Genomic DNA, 17,600 nt, shown 5'->3' with positions numbered 1-17,600 from the left:
TGCAGTTACATGCCGTGTCACGACAAAGACTCCTAATCTAACCTCTAATTTTCACCAGCTGTAATAATCTCTCTCCAGATGCTGAGCTAAAAATAAAAAGACGAGGCCGGACGACAAGGAGCACGTTCACATGGGCCACTTACCCGCAGGTGAAGGTTCTACAGAGGAAGCTGTTCAACTAAAGTCAACTACAACGTTAATTATTGACATTTCTGACAAAGCAAACACATTAAACTGGACAAACACGCCGAGATTGTCAATGGAGGAGTCTTGCTTAAGACTAAATTGCAACAGAGGAGTATTTCAGGTATGCTTTTACAAGGTGAGCCCAGGGTTGGAATGGGATGGGGAGGATTTCCCTGCTGGCAGAAGCACCGGCATCAATCATGCGCAGCGAAGAAAAGAACAGGAAGGTCAAGGATTGCCGCCGTCAAAGCTTTTTAATCATTAAACATTTGTACAACCTCAAAACCACAGAAGAAGAAAGTACAGACAATAGAGGTACTGTCATGTAGTAGCATCTGTAAAACATAGGAAGTAGATATACGTAGGAAATAGTTAAATATCCAAGTAAAGCGTGATTTACCTCCGTGTTGATCCTATAAACTGATTTCTGATGTCTAACATATGATCCAACGACTGAGGTCACCACTTTCCAACAGGTCACACGTTACAAAGTTCTTTTTTTCCATCTCAGAAATAGGAAGCCAATGGACACAGAGTTAAGTTCTAAGTATTTATGAGTTGCAATTTAAAGCACAATTAATTTAATGAATTGCTTAACTCAAGAGTATTAAATCTTCTTTTAATGATTTAGCAGTAACATTTATAGCAGTTCCAGGATGTGGCGGGAACGGAAAAACCTGATAAGCGGATGATTAGATCTGTTTTCTCACATTTTAATCGCCTGAGCGATACGGAATTCGGGAAGGGGGGGCAGATACCTCAATATAATCATACATCTTATAATAAATAACTTACAGGAAAAAGAAAGGCAGTACAATACAGTAACATGTATAGAACTTGAATGAAGACAAACATTAATGTAGATCACTGTACAATTGTACTGTAAAATATACAACAATATTTCTTTATGATGATCTTTGAGTTACTTTGTATCTCCATGTTGTTGTGATGACACTCATCTCAATTTGAAGTTGATCTGATGTTAGCCCTGGTACAAGTACCTCAAAGTAAAAATGTGGAATATGGCCAAAATGGCCACTAAATGCAAAATAGCAGTTTTCCTGTTGCTTTTTTCAAATTGCACCCATGGAATTTTTTGTTTGTCTGGTCATAAAACACATGTATATCGTAAAACGCAACAGGAAGCCTGCTATTTTGCATTTAGTGGCCATTTTTGCCATATTCCACATTTTTACTTTGAGGTACTAAAATTAAGTTGTTCATTAAAATGATATTGTCTAGGTTCTTCTGGAGGTTTTAACTGTATCTCACAGTCTTCCTCAGAGGAAGAGTAGTGGAGAAAAGCTGGAGTTATATAGTGTTTCTAAACTGTAATACAATGAAATCCCTTTAGCTGATACATATATTTCAGAATGTAACTCCTTCATTAGCAAGCAATGACTGATGTATAAAAAAAGACAAATAATCACAAATAAATAATTGGTAATGTATGCCTCATTAGACAATGGAACCCAAAGTGGCTTCTTCCATTGCTGTCCTCAGTCTAACATGGCTCATGACAGAACTGCTTTGTGCCTAATTATGAAGCTATACCATAACAAAAACGTACCACTGTCCCAATATCACAACCAGTACTAAAAAATACGCCAAAATCCTGAAGAAATGTACAACATCTATCACTCTATTCTTGATATTTTTGGAGTGGTCATTTACATTTTTCTACATGCAGCCCATCACTTTGACTCGCTCTCTTTCAGAAGACGTTGCCTCAGGCTTTAAAAGTGCAGCAGTGTGTGTGTGGGGGGGGGGTGTTCCCTTTTAAACAATTGTGGCCTTGAAAAGTTCTGTCTGGCAGTCGTTGCCCTCGGGTGGATTGCGGACGTTCTGCGGCAGCTGGCCCGTCCTCATCTTGCTCTGGCACTGCCGCAGCTCGGCCACGTAGCCCTGGAAGCTCAGGCTGAGTTCAGACTCCTCTCCCCCCCGGGGCGTCTCCGGCGTCCCCTCCTCGAGATGCACCCCCTCCACGTCCATCACCTCCTGAGCCGCCTGCGGGCCGCCGACCCTTTCGCCAGGTGACTTTGCGTTGGGGTTATTTTCTGTTCGAAGTAAAGACAAAAAAAAAAAATTTAGGTCAAACGTCATGGATTGTGGAGAAAACTGTGAATGCGAAATATAGCAAAACACGTTAACATGCGATTTAACCTCAGCCACTAGGGGGCTCTTAATCAAAACAATAAGAAAAGACCTAACAGCGTGGCATCATGGGAGTTCTTCAACACCATTGCGGACGAAAATCAACGTGATGCGACTCAGGCTCAAATTAAGTTCAGAGATGAGGTAATGAATGTAATGAATGTATGAATTGTCGTTATTCATTATGAAATGAATCAACCGGACAGCTGGCTAGCAGCGTGTTTCTCATTCTTCACACTTTGTTTACGTTGATGAGAGCAGGAAATACACCAACGACGGCTAATGAGCTCAAAGAAGATGCAAACACTTGGAAGCTACAGCTGCAGGTTGAGTGATAATCGTCTGTAGGGTATGTTGCCTTGAACGAGCCCCTTCACATTCCATTGGGGTAACTTGTAATTAAATAGGGATAATTACCACAGCGGTTATCTATCCTTACTTAACATATGGTTGTGACGACAACCAAACACAGATACCAACACAGCCCGATCATGACTCACGTGGGGGCCGAGCGCTGACTTCACGATACACCTCTTTGTGGTTACACTACATTTCAGAGGATGTAAGAAACGGAAAGTTTCCCCCCCACAGGTGCACACACACTGCAACCGTGCATCACTTGAATGAACACATCGGCGTGGGGCTGCGTGTGCGTGTGTGTGTGATCTGACAACGCTGCAGTTGTGTAATCTGGACGGCTGTCGTCAAGACAAACCTGATGACATCACCGCTGCTGCTCCAACTTGCTTCACTCACTCGCTTGTTATTCCCGGGAAAGAACCAAACGGGATCTAACCAGGAGGAAATACAGTCGTAGGTTTCATCATTACCACCTGTATTGGATTCTCAAACTATTCAGAGCTGCATGACTTCATCAGAAGGTTCCGGTCGCAGCTTATTTATTTATCGAAACTCTAACCTCACTTTAGAAGTGGGTGTGCTGGACATGGGGGCTCTGATGTTCCTCTGCCCTAACGAGGATTTGCTCCGGGGGCTAAAAGCTGAGGGATAAACTCTCTGCTTCTCTCTACTACCCGTGAACCCTGTGGCCCCCTCAGACTCTAAACACTGAGGCCCGAGTGACTCAAACACTTCAACACAGGGACTCTCCCAACGCTGGGATTCTGTGATTCACTGCTGTCCCTGCTCACGTGTAAACACAGTCTCTGAGCTCCGGCAGCTGAACCCTCCGAATAACACAGAGCAAGGTGGACGACCGGATTGAAGCCACCCGGACAAATACGAGCACTTTACAACAACATTGTGAGTTTAAGGCAGATGGTAACGAGCTGTAAGAAACATTGGTTGAAATCGGAAACAATTCAGGCCTCTTGTCAGAACTTGCGCCGCATCAACACGGATCTCCGTCACAGGCTTTCCCGCAGGATGTGATGTGTGGATGTTGGTATGTGGAGCTGTTAGGTGACACATTATGATGAATAAGGATTTAGTACATTTAAAAGAATGCAGTTCTTCAAAAGGCGAAAGAGAAGTTGACTTCCTCTTCGCCCCATTTGTCCATTCTCTATATCAGTAGATCCCACTCTGGGCATCGGGGTCACACACAGTATGATAACAATTGGTAAGATATGAGAAATTAAACTTAAAAGCTAATCTCTGTTTTATTTTGAAATACTGGTTAGAATTATTTCTTCAGGTTTAATAATGTATTTGAAATTGACTTGTGGAGGTAAAATCTATTTGCTTCAGCTCATGAAAATATGCACCAATATGAAAACTCCTTCTCGTGTCTAGAGTGAGAGTGAAACTTAATTAATTGATTTAATAGTTAGTTAGATAACATAAATATTTTTCCCAGCCCTACAATGTTATTGTATCTGACCAATAGTCTAAAACCTAAAGATGTGTCACTTTGACACATACAGAAAAATGTGAACGTATGAAAGACTTATCTAGAAGCCATGACCTCACTAAACTTCATCAGAACAGTGTCTCACATCTTTATTCTTTAGCTATAGATTTTACTACACATGATATTTGACATCTTGCAACTTGGTGACTGTGATTCCTGTGGCGAGTCTCGTCCACAGTCATGTCAGCAGCAGCCAACTCGGAGCGGACCCAGCTACAGCCCTCGCCGAGGCCCGGCTGCCAGAGAAGCACCGCGCTCTCACCACCAGCTTCACGATAAGGCTGGTCACTCGGAGAACTGATGCGTTGACCCAGTGCAGCAGATAGTGAAACTACGCCCGGTGGGGTCACAAGGTACCTGAGGTGCACATGGCTGCAAACAGAGTCATTACACATTCTGCAGATAGTGGATATCTCATTTACTGTGATTTTTTAATCTTCTGTGTTGGGATACAATCACAACAGGTGACCTCTGACCCTCACTACTGAGAGGACACAGAAACACGACCTGATTATTATCTCCTCTACAATATACTCCTTATTGTTAATGAATACTTTTACTACATAAATGCAGCTTTATTGTTGACTCAACTGAAAAATATTGAGTTAAAAACTGTTTAAGAAGAACGGGGTTACACTGTGTGATGTCACCCCCTAGTGGATGTCCTAATCCCTACAGACCTGAGACCTGCCAGACTGTGATTAAAGCTGCTTGAGCACAGAGCAGCATTTTTCTTCCTCTGGAGACAAAGGGGCTCTGGTTTTAATTTCTTACAGTGTATTCAGAGAGCTAATTTACACCTGACTCTACCTGTTAACCAGACACACTCTTTGGATGGAAAAGCTAATTTATAGACTCATCCATTCACTCTTACATATGAGGGAATGTCTGAGTCTGTTCTCTTACACATCACTTCAAGCTGCCTGCTATTGTGATGAGCTCTTGGGTGATTTTTGATTTAAGGGTTGGCCCACATCAGCTGTAATGACATCTGCTCCCTTGGAACAGCAGGGGGCGTCAGTATTACACAGTTATACACAGAGGGTCTGCAGTGACTGAATCAATCTGAACAGTAAGAGGGAAGCATGGTATTAAGTCATATTTGTCTTGTTTGGTGCTGTGAATTCCTCATTTAAAATCGGTGAGTGTTTGCCACCTGAACACAATTTACCTTCGAATGTCTTTCCACCTAATTTCTAAATCTTACAACTTCATAAAGTGACTAAAAAGTGACTAAAATTACGGAGGCGTAGCTTCAGATTCCAGCAGATTCAGCCCAACAGTGTTAAAAATATGGCTCTGTTGAATCATAGCTGTTCTATTTTAGCTATATAGTTGGCGAATGGGCAGAGAAATGTGCTCCGGTGATAAGACAGATACAAGCAGTGACAGTTTCTATCTGTAGCCCTGTTAACTCTCGGATAAGGTTTCCATGGCGCCCGGTGGTGGTGGGTAGAATCAAGTTTGTGCTCTTAGCAACCAGAAAAAGAAAAAGGAGCGAATGTGCGGAGGAGCTGAACGGCTCCGGTTCCTCCCTCATCATCTCGGTCTCACATCACCTTCTGATTAAAGCCCCGGCCATTAACGGGAGGTGGCGAGGTCAGAGACTGAGGCCACCTTGATTAAGAGCTTTGATTGATACTCATCAAACAGGCTTTGTTGTTGGAGACATGTTGAGTGTGATTATCTTCCTCTTCTTTTATTGAGTTCACAAGAATTCCAAAAGAGGCTTCCTGGGATTTTAATGATAGCTAGAATAGAAAATTTGTAGTCTCTAATTGGATATTTGACACACACACACACACACACACACACACACACACACACACACACACACACACACACACACACACACACACACACACACACACACACACACACACACACACACACACACACACACACACACACACACACACACACACACACACACACACACACACACACACACACACACACACACACACACACACACACTGATTCTGACAACTGCAGAAGAAACCAACACCAAAATCCACCACTTGTTTGTTAACCCATAAGCCTCATCCACCAACGCACACAGTGGGAAAGCAGGGGGGGAATTACAGATCAACACTGGAAATTGTGGATAAAAATCCATTTGCAGGAGACGACAATGACCTTTCACCTGACAGACGCAACACTCCAGCAAGCTTTGAAAACAAGAGACACACAGGGCAGACTCAGGAGATCCACAACGCCACGCTGAAGCTTCACACAACAGAGCGGAGACCCACCCCCCATGAGTAAAACAACACACCAAGCATGTAGACAAAGCTGTGTTTTACAAGACCGCAGAAACATGCCACACACAGCAATCTCAAGACACAAAGCAAGCAGCGGCGGCCTGACAACAAGCGCACATATGAAAGTACACAAAAAGGAGTGGGAGCCGACGAGAGGAGGGAGCCACAAGACTAAATGAGACCGAGCTGAGGGAGAGCGAAGGGAAGGCATGCAGAGGTGGAGAGGAGAGGAGGCGATGGAGTAGGAGGAGGAGGAGGAGGCGATGGAGTAGGAGGAGGAGGAGGAGGAGGAGGAGGAGGAGATGGATGGATACTGGGATCATAAACGTGTAAAAAGACAGACAAGAGTGATTTCCAATTCTAACATTTATTAGATCTACTCAATCACAAGTACAGAGTTTATTGGCAGTGATTATCTACAACAGGAATCTGAGAATGAGAGAGACAGGGGGAGAGAGAGGGAGGGAATGGGGTGACCCAGATAAAGAATGACAGGCAATTCGACAGTGTCACCGGCGCTGAGCAGCACTTGTCCTTCGGTGACGAATTATTTTCACCGCTGCTCAAACTGCTGCAGCACGATCTGACACCGTTTAATGAGTCACCGGTTGTGGAGAGTTACATAAGGAGGAGGAGAAGAAGAAGCTTGTTGACTTGCTCTTAACTGGAGGTGGTGGGAAGGAGAGGAACACAGCATTTGTTTTGTAATGACCATTTAGCATCGGCACGTCCAGCACTGTGCAATATTTCCATGGGTCTGACCTCCGATGTTTTCTAACTGTATACAATGAACCGGTAACTGCTGTAAACACCTGCTGATTACGTGACGTTTCACCGTTCTGCTGCTCTGAACTATACACCTCAGTACAACATTAACTGACCACAATACTGTCAAATATGGATTATTATTGATCTGTATGCAATATTCATATAAAAAAGCCCAGCAGTCAGTTACATCAGCGTTCTCATGCACCCAAAACCTACTAAATAAATCCGAACTGGAATAAACTCCAGTCATGTGGCGAAACCCAACAGTTTGTATCGTGTGGAGTGACATCAACGTAAACGTTACTTACTGAACAAAATATACACATCACTATTTACATGATGATCTGAGTAAAATCCCGATCGATCGGACACATGCTCTGCTATGTTTCAGTTAAACAAATCAGTTTAAGAGGAAATTGGCAAACTGAGAAAGAGTCAATATCAATTTGTCATTAAAGTGCGTCAGGGTCAGTGTAGAGGGGGTTTGATCAGGGTGGTGGTCGGATAGAGACCACCAGAGGGAGCGCACACATGCACATACGACACACACGCAAACACACGGAGCACTGGTCGGTTACACTGTGGAAATACCTGAAGTGGACTTTCCCTCGCCACCTGCGTCTTGAGACTTGGGGTAGGGTGGCGGCGGAGTGAAGTTGGCCTCGGGCAGGCTGCTATTGAAGGACAGCATGGGGGACGGCGACGGGGGCAGCAATGTGCTGTTGGGGCTGCTGATGTCGCCCTCGCCCACGAGTGTCAGGTCACAGTGGGTGTCCTCCTCCACGGTGCGGAGGCTCGGCCGGGTGTCTGAGGGCCGGGGGATGGGGGACAGGTGCATGCCGAAAGTCGGGTGGCGGGGAGGGGGCATGAGGCACCGCCTGGAGTGTCCGTTGGCACTAGAGCTGAGGGAGGAGTCAAGGCTTTCCGAACGAAGACTGGAGGTGAGGGGGGCCCGGGAGGGGACGCCGTTCTCTCTGCTCTGCTTTAGTGAGTCAGGAGTGGAGCAGGCCAAGTCAGAGGAGACGGAGCAGGAGGTGACGGGTGGGATCAGACGCAGGAAGTCGGGAAGCACCAGGTCTTCTTTGCGCAGGAGTCCGCGCTGGTCGTTGGCTCGGCCGCTCTGCGCCCGGCTCAGCAGGTCAAAGAATTCTGCAAAACAAACCACGACAAGTTCTCTCACTTTATCTTTCTGAGCAGGTGATCGCCTCGGAGCAAAAGGATTAATTGGGTTTAACATGCAGCGTAGCAGCCTCACACCAGACAGAGACAAATAACCCTGTAGTGAAGCCAAAGAAATCAGTTAGTCCCGAGGGCGAAGCGAAGCTAAGAAATCCACCACAAACAAAAATAAATAAATAAAAGAGAAAGAGAAAGAAGGAAAAGGGGGTTTTACCTTCAGCTTCATCTATATTAATCTTTTTCTGTTTTCTCTTTTCCCCTGGGAGTGCTGAGTCTGGTCCACTTGCTCTCACAGAAAAGTCCTTGGGTGTTGACCTCTCATCTCCCTGCAGATGCAACAATAACAATGCACTCTGTTAGGGGATGGAGGGATGGGGAGTGGCAGTGGGGGGGGATAAGCATGAGCTGCTGAGCACCCTACTGAGCTGAGAGTCCAGATTTACTGGGATCTTCATATAAAGAGGAGACGGGTCCATCTGTGGCTCAGGGTCTTCCCTGAACTTGCCAGTATCTGGACCGAGAACCATCTGACTAAATATGGTGCAGTTACTCCAGCATGGAGAAATATGAGTGAGTGAGTCAGCCACAGGCAGTGTTAGGTCGAAGAACACAGACAAACAAAAACCCAGGAAATGAACACCAACGGATGGCTTAGCATTGGCTACGTGTTAATAAAGATTCATGTGGGCTGATATTCAATGCTACTGAATGTTTGCAGAAGCAGCACAGCAACAGAAAAGGACAAAACACCACCATGTGACCAACACTGAACAAGGGAGAACTTACTGCTGCAGAAAAACTCCTGGTAGGAGGGTGACCTTTTATGGAGGAAGACTTGGATTTGTCCGCTTGAAAGAGAGAAACAAGAAAAAAGGGATATAAATCAGAGAGCGAGAGAGGAGAGGACATTTAAAATATATCTTAATTAAATTAAATCCCATGAATAACAGAGGTCGACGTAGTTTATAATAAGGTGTTAAACTTCTCAAAGTTCTTATTCCTTTGTCAAGTTTTTAGTTACCTCCAACGAGAAGGTTGTATTTTATTTGTTTAGCTGCTTTCAGATATGCAACGAACTTAGATTTTCTAATACAACAAAACAAAAACAAATTAACCAATTCTACTTTTCTTTGATCTTTTTTGCCATGTTTGCTGATTTCCTAAGGACTTACTCATGGATCTGAATTAAACAGGTTTAGTGGACTGATATTGAGTTTGTGCAATTTAACTGTGGCTTCATACGGGGACTGCTGGGCCTTGGCAGCTGTATGTGCTCGAGTGAGGGCCATTCTAGTGTTTGGGATTAACAGTGTGTAATGTCTTCTTACCTTTCCCTGAAGCCTGGTCGGCTTTGTCCAACACAACTCGCAGGCCATCCAAACTGGATATGGGGGCACCCAGATCCAAAGGCTCAGTTTGTCCACTCTGAAACAAAACATAATTAGACGTTCAGCGAATTTTTCACATCCCCTGTTTTGCAGAAGTCTACATATGCTACGAGTTAATTCCTCTTTGCATATGGTTGTTTCTTCTGAGAGCATGTGCCTAATTTATGAACTGTGTTTCGGCTCAGGTCTACTGTATAATACAGTTATAATGCCTGGAAACCGACAAGACTAAAATAAATCATCTGGCAGGCGATTGAGGGGAGGAGTAAACAGTCGGCATGTTTGAGGAGTGTCGTCATTCTTAATTATAGCCCCGGTTCGCCATCTTCAGAGGCTGGGCTGAGTCACAGCGCTAACCACCATGTAGAGATGGAAAAGGATGCGGTCGATTCCCTCCCCTAACCATGATCCTCCACCCTGTGGCAGTGTCACACACACGCCACAGGGCTGCTCTCCGGACACACAGCAGCTTCAAACGCATTTAGCCGTTGTAGACGACAGGGGGGTGACTTACTATCTTGGCCACAAGATCGCTGAGGTGGAGGCCATATTTAGCCACCACGGGACGTAGGACTTCAGTGACTGGTTTGGTGGGTTTGGCTTTCAGGCCCACGGAGCGGTTAATGGGAACCAGGTCCAATCTGAGAGCAGATAGAGTACAAGTAAATATCACAGCATTAAAAGAATAAACAGCAGTTACGGAGCTGACGGATGAAGTCGGAGTTTGACGGGTTGTTCTCACCTGAACAAGGTTCGCTTCTCCAGTCTGAGGTCTCGTGAGCTGAGGGTCAAGCAGTCTTGGTCCAACACCAAAGGCTACAAGGAGAGAATGTATAAAATTACACATTATCAACACAGAAATAAAGCCGAAAACTAAAGACCTTATCCTACGGACAAATTCTGCACTAAAATCCTCTAATCTGTTCAATTCCCTTCAGATTGTTTCACTTAGCTTCTCACAATGACTCCTAACAACAGAACAAAGCACATTTAAATGTTGAGAGCAGTCATACTGTATTTATCAAAGCTTGAATCGTAATAAACAACAGAGCCGAATCAATTCATTCAAGAGCTCCTCGCAGCACCGCTCTGGTTCCTGATCTATTAGCAGCAGATGTTCTCCGCATTTTTGTCAGTGAGTTGTTGGCAGAGTGTGCGCCCCCCCCCACCTCACCTTCTCCCCTCCCACCAGGAACAGGTCGGCGGCTGCGATGTTGACGCTGATGCTCCGACAGAGATCATGGAGGACGTCTCTGATGGAGGCGCCGGGCCGAAGACTGATGGAGGAGCAGGAGCCGTTGGGCAGAATCACGCTGCATTGTTTGGGGGAGCGTTCCCAGACTGAGTGGCGATTATCAGACTAAGGAACAAAGGTTTAACTGGTTAATTTAGCTCCAAAATGGAAGAATTGAGTGATACAGCGATTCATCTGAAACGAATTTCTTCATTTTCTAAACTTTTCCGTCTATAAACAAAGAGTGAGTGGGCTGACAAGTAAAAAAAAGAAGAAAAGAGCTCTGGCCTTTAATGATGACTACACCAGTTACTGGGCCCTGTGTTGCCATGGTGATCTGTCCAGAGGAATCTTACCTCAATCTTGCCGGCAGAGCAGGAAGTGGCCATCTCCAAACTGGTACCGGACGACAAGGAGCCCTGGGATTCCCTCCGCCCATTGCTATAGTAGTCTGCTCAAAACACAGAAAGAGAGGATGAGCTGATGCAGAGAAGAATTAACAGCAAAACTAGGGGATCTTTGTAACCAGAAGGCAACAGGCTTGTTAATTCATTTCTCACCGAGGTTAATGTCTCCGATTTCCTTCTTCTTGGGGCCCTTCCCAAAGCTCCTGTTTCGGGACCACGAGAAGAAGATCCCACGTTTCTTGTCGGCGCTTTCGTCTTTGCTCTCTTCGTTCAGTGACCTCCCTGACCTCTGCTTTCTGACCTCCTGTGAGATGGAAGACAAACAATACGTTCTTAACCTGTCACACTGAACTGATGACCACACATTTTCCTCTGTTATCACTTTAAAGCAGTCCAGTCTCTTGTGGTACCTTCTTCGGAGTGGACAGGCTGGAGCGGTCCGAGCTGGCGCTGTGTTTGGATGGCGCAGGGCTGCATGGGATCTGGTAGGGGTCTGGCAGGGGTTGACCGTCTACCTCAGCGCGCACACACTCCAGGTAGAGGGAGGACTTGAGGAATCGGGAATAGCTGTCGAACTTCATCAGGTTAAAGATCTGGAGACGTGAAGAAAGAGCGATGAAGAGACAGAAGTCAAGAGGTGTCATTAAAGTGAGAAAAGAAGCACGGGCAGACTAAAACAAGGGAGACAAAACTACTTGTGGACTTAAGTTTACAGCTGATGTTATGACAGGTGTCTCAACAGTTTTCATTTCTATCATGCTCGTGTGCAGGCTGGAAAATATACAGATCTCTTGACTGCATGTCTATGTGTCTGTGTGTACAGTATGCTCTGGATTCTCTGTGGGTGTATGCCAGTTTGTGTTTATCTATGTGGGAAAGCCTCAGCACCCTTTCGTAAACAAACCCAGATGGCCACCAAAGAACCCAATATGCTTGTGCAAAGTGGCTAAAGGCGAGAAGAGAACAAAGCCCCCTATAAGAGAATGTCTCCTGATAATACTGCAGAGGGAAAACGCTTAATCTTCAGCCCTTGTTAATCAAAGATGTGAAATACTAGAATAATTGTGGAAACTCAGTTTTTTTAAACAGATTGTTGTGTCTTGTTTAATCCACTCCGCTGCTGTGTGATCGAACCTGTAGCTGCTGGGTCTTGAACATGTCGGGGCGTGGGGAGGTGAGGACGTCGTCAGCCAGCTGGGCTTGGCTGTCGATGTTAACTGGCATGGTGGCCTTGCTGGACAGGAAGCTGTTGTAGATCTCTCCTGCTCTCTGGGACAGCTGCAAGGAAACGGGAGAGGTGATGTTGAATTACAAAAACAACAGCAGCGTCCCTGTTGTGTCTTCTTATCGGACAGTTTCCCACAGTGAGACCCCTTGTTTTAGCCCCATTAGCGGCTCTATTACCATAAAGCAGTGGTTCCCAAACCTGGGAGTCATGACCCACAAATATGGCCACAAGATAAACATGAGGCTCCAGCCATAGAACGAGTTTGTTTCAAAATGGCGTATTAAAACCGTGCTTTAGCGCTGTATCATACCTTGTCCATAATAACACACCCGATAACTTACAGCATGTGACCTGTCACATACACTGGACATGTACATGCCGGTGTAAACAGGAAGGACATTGTCTACTCTGGAGGAGAAGCAGCAAAGGTGAAATAAAAGACGAGGTATCTCTTCTCTTGGACTCACAACGAGGTGGAGCCGTTAACGACGCTGAGTGTTAACAATGTTTTGGATTCAACAATGGTAGGAGGTGAATGCAGGTGTTTTGAAATTTGTTTGAATACTGTTGACGCCAAACATAAACTTAGCAACAGTTGGGCAGTATAAATATTAATGTGGCAGTGTGGATGTAGCCCGAGGGAGCAAAGATTATTTATGAAATATGAGATATTATAAACATGGATTCCTTCAGGTGTAAAAAAAGATGCAAATTAACCAATAGAACTTAAACCCTGTGAAAATAAGGTCACAGAATTTATTGTGTTTTAAATTGTAAACCACTGCTGTTAAGACAATTATAATTTAACCACTGTGTATATAGTTTTAAACAATAACATAATGTGTCAGTTCATATTGGACCACAAAGCTTTGACTGCAGCTGTAGCTGCATACCGTGGACTTACCTGCTTTTTATCAGTTGCTGGGACATGACTGAAGTACTCACAGGCCTGCCAGAACAAGATATTCTCCTCACTGAATTCTTTCTTGAGAAATTCCTGTGAAGACACAAAATCCCAATAAGTTTCTCCATGATCTCAAAGTGCTGATCACTTTCACATCCTCCCACCGCTGCTGCTACTGTTGCTCCTGAAGCCACTAGCGAGGAGAGAATATTATTTTGTGTTATGCTGTGACCAAAATTGGAGTAAGTGTGGGCACAGGATGGAGTGGGCGAGTGCGGCTCTGATCAGCGCTGAGGGAAGGTGAGGAGGGAGGTGGTTCTGGGACGCCAGGACTTAATGCGGAGTGTTCTGAAGGTGTCGTGGGCTAAATTCAAACACACATCTTTTATGTGGGAGGTTTGGTAACATAAAGGAAAGCTGGCTCTGAACTTATTCGAGATTTATACATTGTTTAGAAAAGCTCTCACATCACTGCACTACATGCGGGTCAGAGAGGAAACACTTACAGAATGTAATTACTGTGTGTAAATAATTGAATAGAGGAAGGAGGGGGAGGGAAGACAAAACATTAACTGTAAGTTTACATTGCGGCTCTCTAATTGCAGCACAAGTTCAAATTAATATTTACTGTGTGTAAATAATTGAATAGAGGAAGGAGGGTGAGGGAAGACAAAACATTAACTGTAAGTTTACATTGCGGCTCTCTAATTGCAGCACAAGTTCAAATTAATATTTATTAACCTTTTCTACTCCTTTAACTTTCATTGAAACAATGAGCAGAATTAAAAGAAACTAAACTGTAGCACTGACACCCTGTGTTTAACTCCTACATCAGAATAATGAAGCTGCTTTCAACACCACTCCGCAAACTTTCAAGCAACGTGAGAAACTTGTTCTGCCCAGCTTACCGAGAAGTAGCGCACGCCCACTGGATCCTGGAGGAGCCGCTCGAAGCAGGCGGCCCAGCTGGCCACGCGCTGCTCTGGAACCCCCCGGCGGCTGCCCGCTCCTGGAAGACTGCCATTGCTGTTCAGGCTGCTCTGGCTGCAGCATCCCTGCAACTGGACTCCACTGTAGTCTGCAGGAGCGGGAGAGTGACGCAAAGCTTTAGACAGATCATCGGGAAAAACGTAAAAGGGACAAAGTACAGCTATCACCCTTATCGGCCTTAATCTGCATTTTTTTGGATATTTTTTACCTTTTGAATTTTGAATCTTTGAGAAAAAGTAATCTGTAATATAGCTCCAATATATTTTCTTAGACCTTGTTAAAGATATGATTAACTAAACACTATTATTAATAATATTATTATTAACAAACTACATTAATGCACATAAGTTAAAACCATAAAATACATCAGATTCGGGCTCTGGTGCTAATGTTGCTAGCTCTAGAGGGACGTGTGGAGCACAACACATCTGATTGCATCCTAGAAGGAGTGAAACAGCAGATGCCACTCAGGTGATAAAAGAGGAGCAAACAGGGTGCATGACAAAGAGGGAGAGGAATAAAAGAAGAAGGAGAGTGGACACAGACGAGAAAAGGGAGACAAGCAGGGAGACCGGGTGAGGAGCTCGGGTCAACTAAAGTGGAGAAGGAAGCACTTCCTCTGCGGTACCTGCTATCGAGGCGGCAGATGGCCACTTTAGGGCTGCAGGACGAGCAGGGAGGGAGTCCAGAGTAAAAACAAAACAAAAGGATCACAATAGAACTGGTTACAGATAAACAAGTGCCTGGTGTCACTTTGTGAGAGAGAGTTAAACGGTTGGCATGGGAAACTGCTATTTACAGACTGTCTATCTTTTCTATTGAGAGTAGAAATGCTGGATTCACTGAGATTTGACTGTGGCGTTGTTAAATAAAGCAACTGTAAATAGTAAATAAAGTTCTAATGTGGCCTCTTCATGACCTTTAAAAGTGCAATTTAAAGAATGGTGAATTATCTTCTTCGCTGTGACGACACAGGCCAGATGACCGATTTCCTTGTGTCACCTTCTGTCCACAGTTTGCTGACAAGCCATTTGGTTGGACTCGGTTTAACGTATTAGGACTGAGGCTTCTGAGATGCCTGTTTACCACATTGTGTGCAACTCAGCTAATGAGATGGCTTTAGAAAGCAAACAGCCATGTTTGATCCACATCCACAATGAAAGGAGCGGTGCTGCGCGTCCACAACCGCAGCCTCGGTCGGCCTGTTAGCAAATGTTATTAACTGCTATGAAAGGGAAGGACCAGACAGCATGCACGCTAGAACCGACTGTGACCCGAAACACGCTCAACAAACAGCCTTTGTTAATGAGGCATGCTGCCTGCAGTGCATACATCATTCTCACTAAAAGTATTTTTATTAGACCATTTTATTGAGCAGCGACAAAGTCCTCTTTTGAGGCTCGAGCAGAAAGTGAGAAATAAAAATGCAGACACAGAGAAAAATGGACTGAGCAGCAATATGAGCAAAAGCGGATGAAAAAGTTTCAGTGTTAGTGAAAAGGAACGAAAGAGGGAAAGCTTTAAACTCTGGTTAACAAGCCTTTTGTTTACTTTGAGCGTTAAGATCACAAATAGGACATTAAAGAGCTTGAATTCTACTCCGCTTTTACGCCTAAGCTTCCCTTTTAATTTTTTTTAAAAGTAGAAGTATAAGAATGGTACTCACCGCCATCTGAAGAAGCAGCAGACTGAAAGAGAACAAAGAGAGACATGAGTGAGGAGCTGCTCTCATGACCTCTTGTACTCAGACAAGAGGCTGAATACTGTGCTGATTGCAGCGTCTCTCCAGGCATCTGACCAGTAGCTCTGAGGTGTGTGTAAGAATGTGACTTTGTGTGTGTGTGCTACTAGAAAACATTCATTTGTAAGTGGGTGGACCCCTGCTTGCTCTCACACACAGCTGTTCACACCTCCTCACCAGGACCCACCCCTCATTTTATATTTTCCTCTCAGGCTTGAATGTGTGCATTCCTGCAGAAAGATCAGAGCTCATCAGGGCTGAGCTGCTTGAGAGGCCATCACTGGCCTTAATGGTCCTCCTTTCACTTGCTAATTCAGGAAGTGAGTGGTCTATGCTAAGTAGATGTTGCTGAATAGACGCCAGCAGTTCCACCCCCCCCCCCCCCCCCGGAGAGCACGTACGTTTCATGGTGACAACTTTCTGTAACTGGTGTGTAATTAAAGACAAGAAATGAAGCCCAGATCTAATGATGGCTCCACAAATACTTAAATGCAATTCAGCCAACTTTCAGCATTATTTTGGTCGGGCTAATAAAGAGAGATTTAACGCCTAATCTGTGAAGCTGTTATCGTAAATAAATTGAAAGGCAGGGGGTGGATATGAGAGGCGCATCTCAGGGTTCGGTCCAAAAACAGTACAAATCTGTGCGTTGGAGGATTCAACTGAAAAGGGGAGACTATTTCCAGAAGACTGTTTGCTGAGCTGCCACTTCAAAGTGCAAATATTCAAGACTGATAATGCAGCTAAACAAGGCTCTCATTACCAGACACTAAGCTCTGGTGTGAGCTGTAGATACATTGTGTGATTAATGGTATAATAATGGATTGTAGATCTAAAATAAATACAAAATAAATAAAATCCTCGACACAAGGCCTGATCTGGATCCACAACACAATTTAAAGGGTTCTTCCTTGACCAATACCACATGTATCCACCAACTTTCGTGGTGATACGTCCTGTGGTTTTTGTGCAATCCTGCTAATTAACAGGCACACAAAAAAACAAATGCAGATAATCACATAACATCCTTGTTGGAGGAAATAAGGGTAAGTGTTGTCATTATAAAGTTTCAGCCTCATCAATGAGCCTGAGAACACGTCCGGTCATATATCGTGCTCCGGCCTCTTCAACTGGCCATCTGAAGGCCGAGGACGTCCCCTCTGTCATGTGCTGCCTGCTTCCATTTTGGGAGTGACCACATGTAAAAACTCTATCAGACCCAGACCGCTAAACCACTAATTGTCCGTCACAGCCCCTTTACAACTCGGCTGCTGCTGACTAAAA

General features: G+C 44.6%; 1 protein-coding gene across 3 annotated transcripts in view; it reads right to left on the bottom strand.

Annotated features, from left to right (window-relative positions):
• Positions 1-421: 421 nt before the first annotated feature.
• Positions 422-17,600, bottom strand: part of rgs12a (regulator of G protein signaling 12a) — a 36,361-nt gene continuing 19,182 nt past the window's right edge. For all 3 annotated transcript variants that reach the window (XM_062384322.1, XM_062384324.1, XM_062384323.1), the window contains 15 exons: positions 16,242-16,263; positions 14,494-14,663; positions 13,586-13,678; positions 12,588-12,731; positions 11,864-12,046; positions 11,607-11,757; positions 11,403-11,497; positions 10,987-11,172; positions 10,555-10,628; positions 10,327-10,453; positions 9,753-9,849; positions 9,211-9,272; positions 8,639-8,750; positions 7,837-8,394; positions 422-2,243 (listed from right to left, as the gene is read on the bottom strand). In XM_062384322.1, the coding sequence (XP_062240306.1) occupies positions 1,966-2,243; positions 7,837-8,394; positions 8,639-8,750; positions 9,211-9,272; positions 9,753-9,849; positions 10,327-10,453; positions 10,555-10,628; positions 10,987-11,172; positions 11,403-11,497; positions 11,607-11,757; positions 11,864-12,046; positions 12,588-12,731; positions 13,586-13,678; positions 14,494-14,663; positions 16,242-16,263 (2,352 nt within the window). In that variant the 3' untranslated portion in view covers positions 422-1,965. The remainder of the gene's footprint in view (positions 2,244-7,836; positions 8,395-8,638; positions 8,751-9,210; positions 9,273-9,752; positions 9,850-10,326; positions 10,454-10,554; positions 10,629-10,986; positions 11,173-11,402; positions 11,498-11,606; positions 11,758-11,863; positions 12,047-12,587; positions 12,732-13,585; positions 13,679-14,493; positions 14,664-16,241; positions 16,264-17,600) is intronic.

Source organism: Platichthys flesus, chromosome 24 (genome assembly GCF_949316205.1).
Source record: "Platichthys flesus chromosome 24, fPlaFle2.1, whole genome shotgun sequence".
Classification (NCBI taxonomy): Eukaryota; Metazoa; Chordata; class Actinopteri; order Pleuronectiformes; family Pleuronectidae; genus Platichthys; species Platichthys flesus.
Note: the sequence above shows the minus strand (reverse complement) of the source record. Positions and strands in the feature narration are given on the sequence as shown.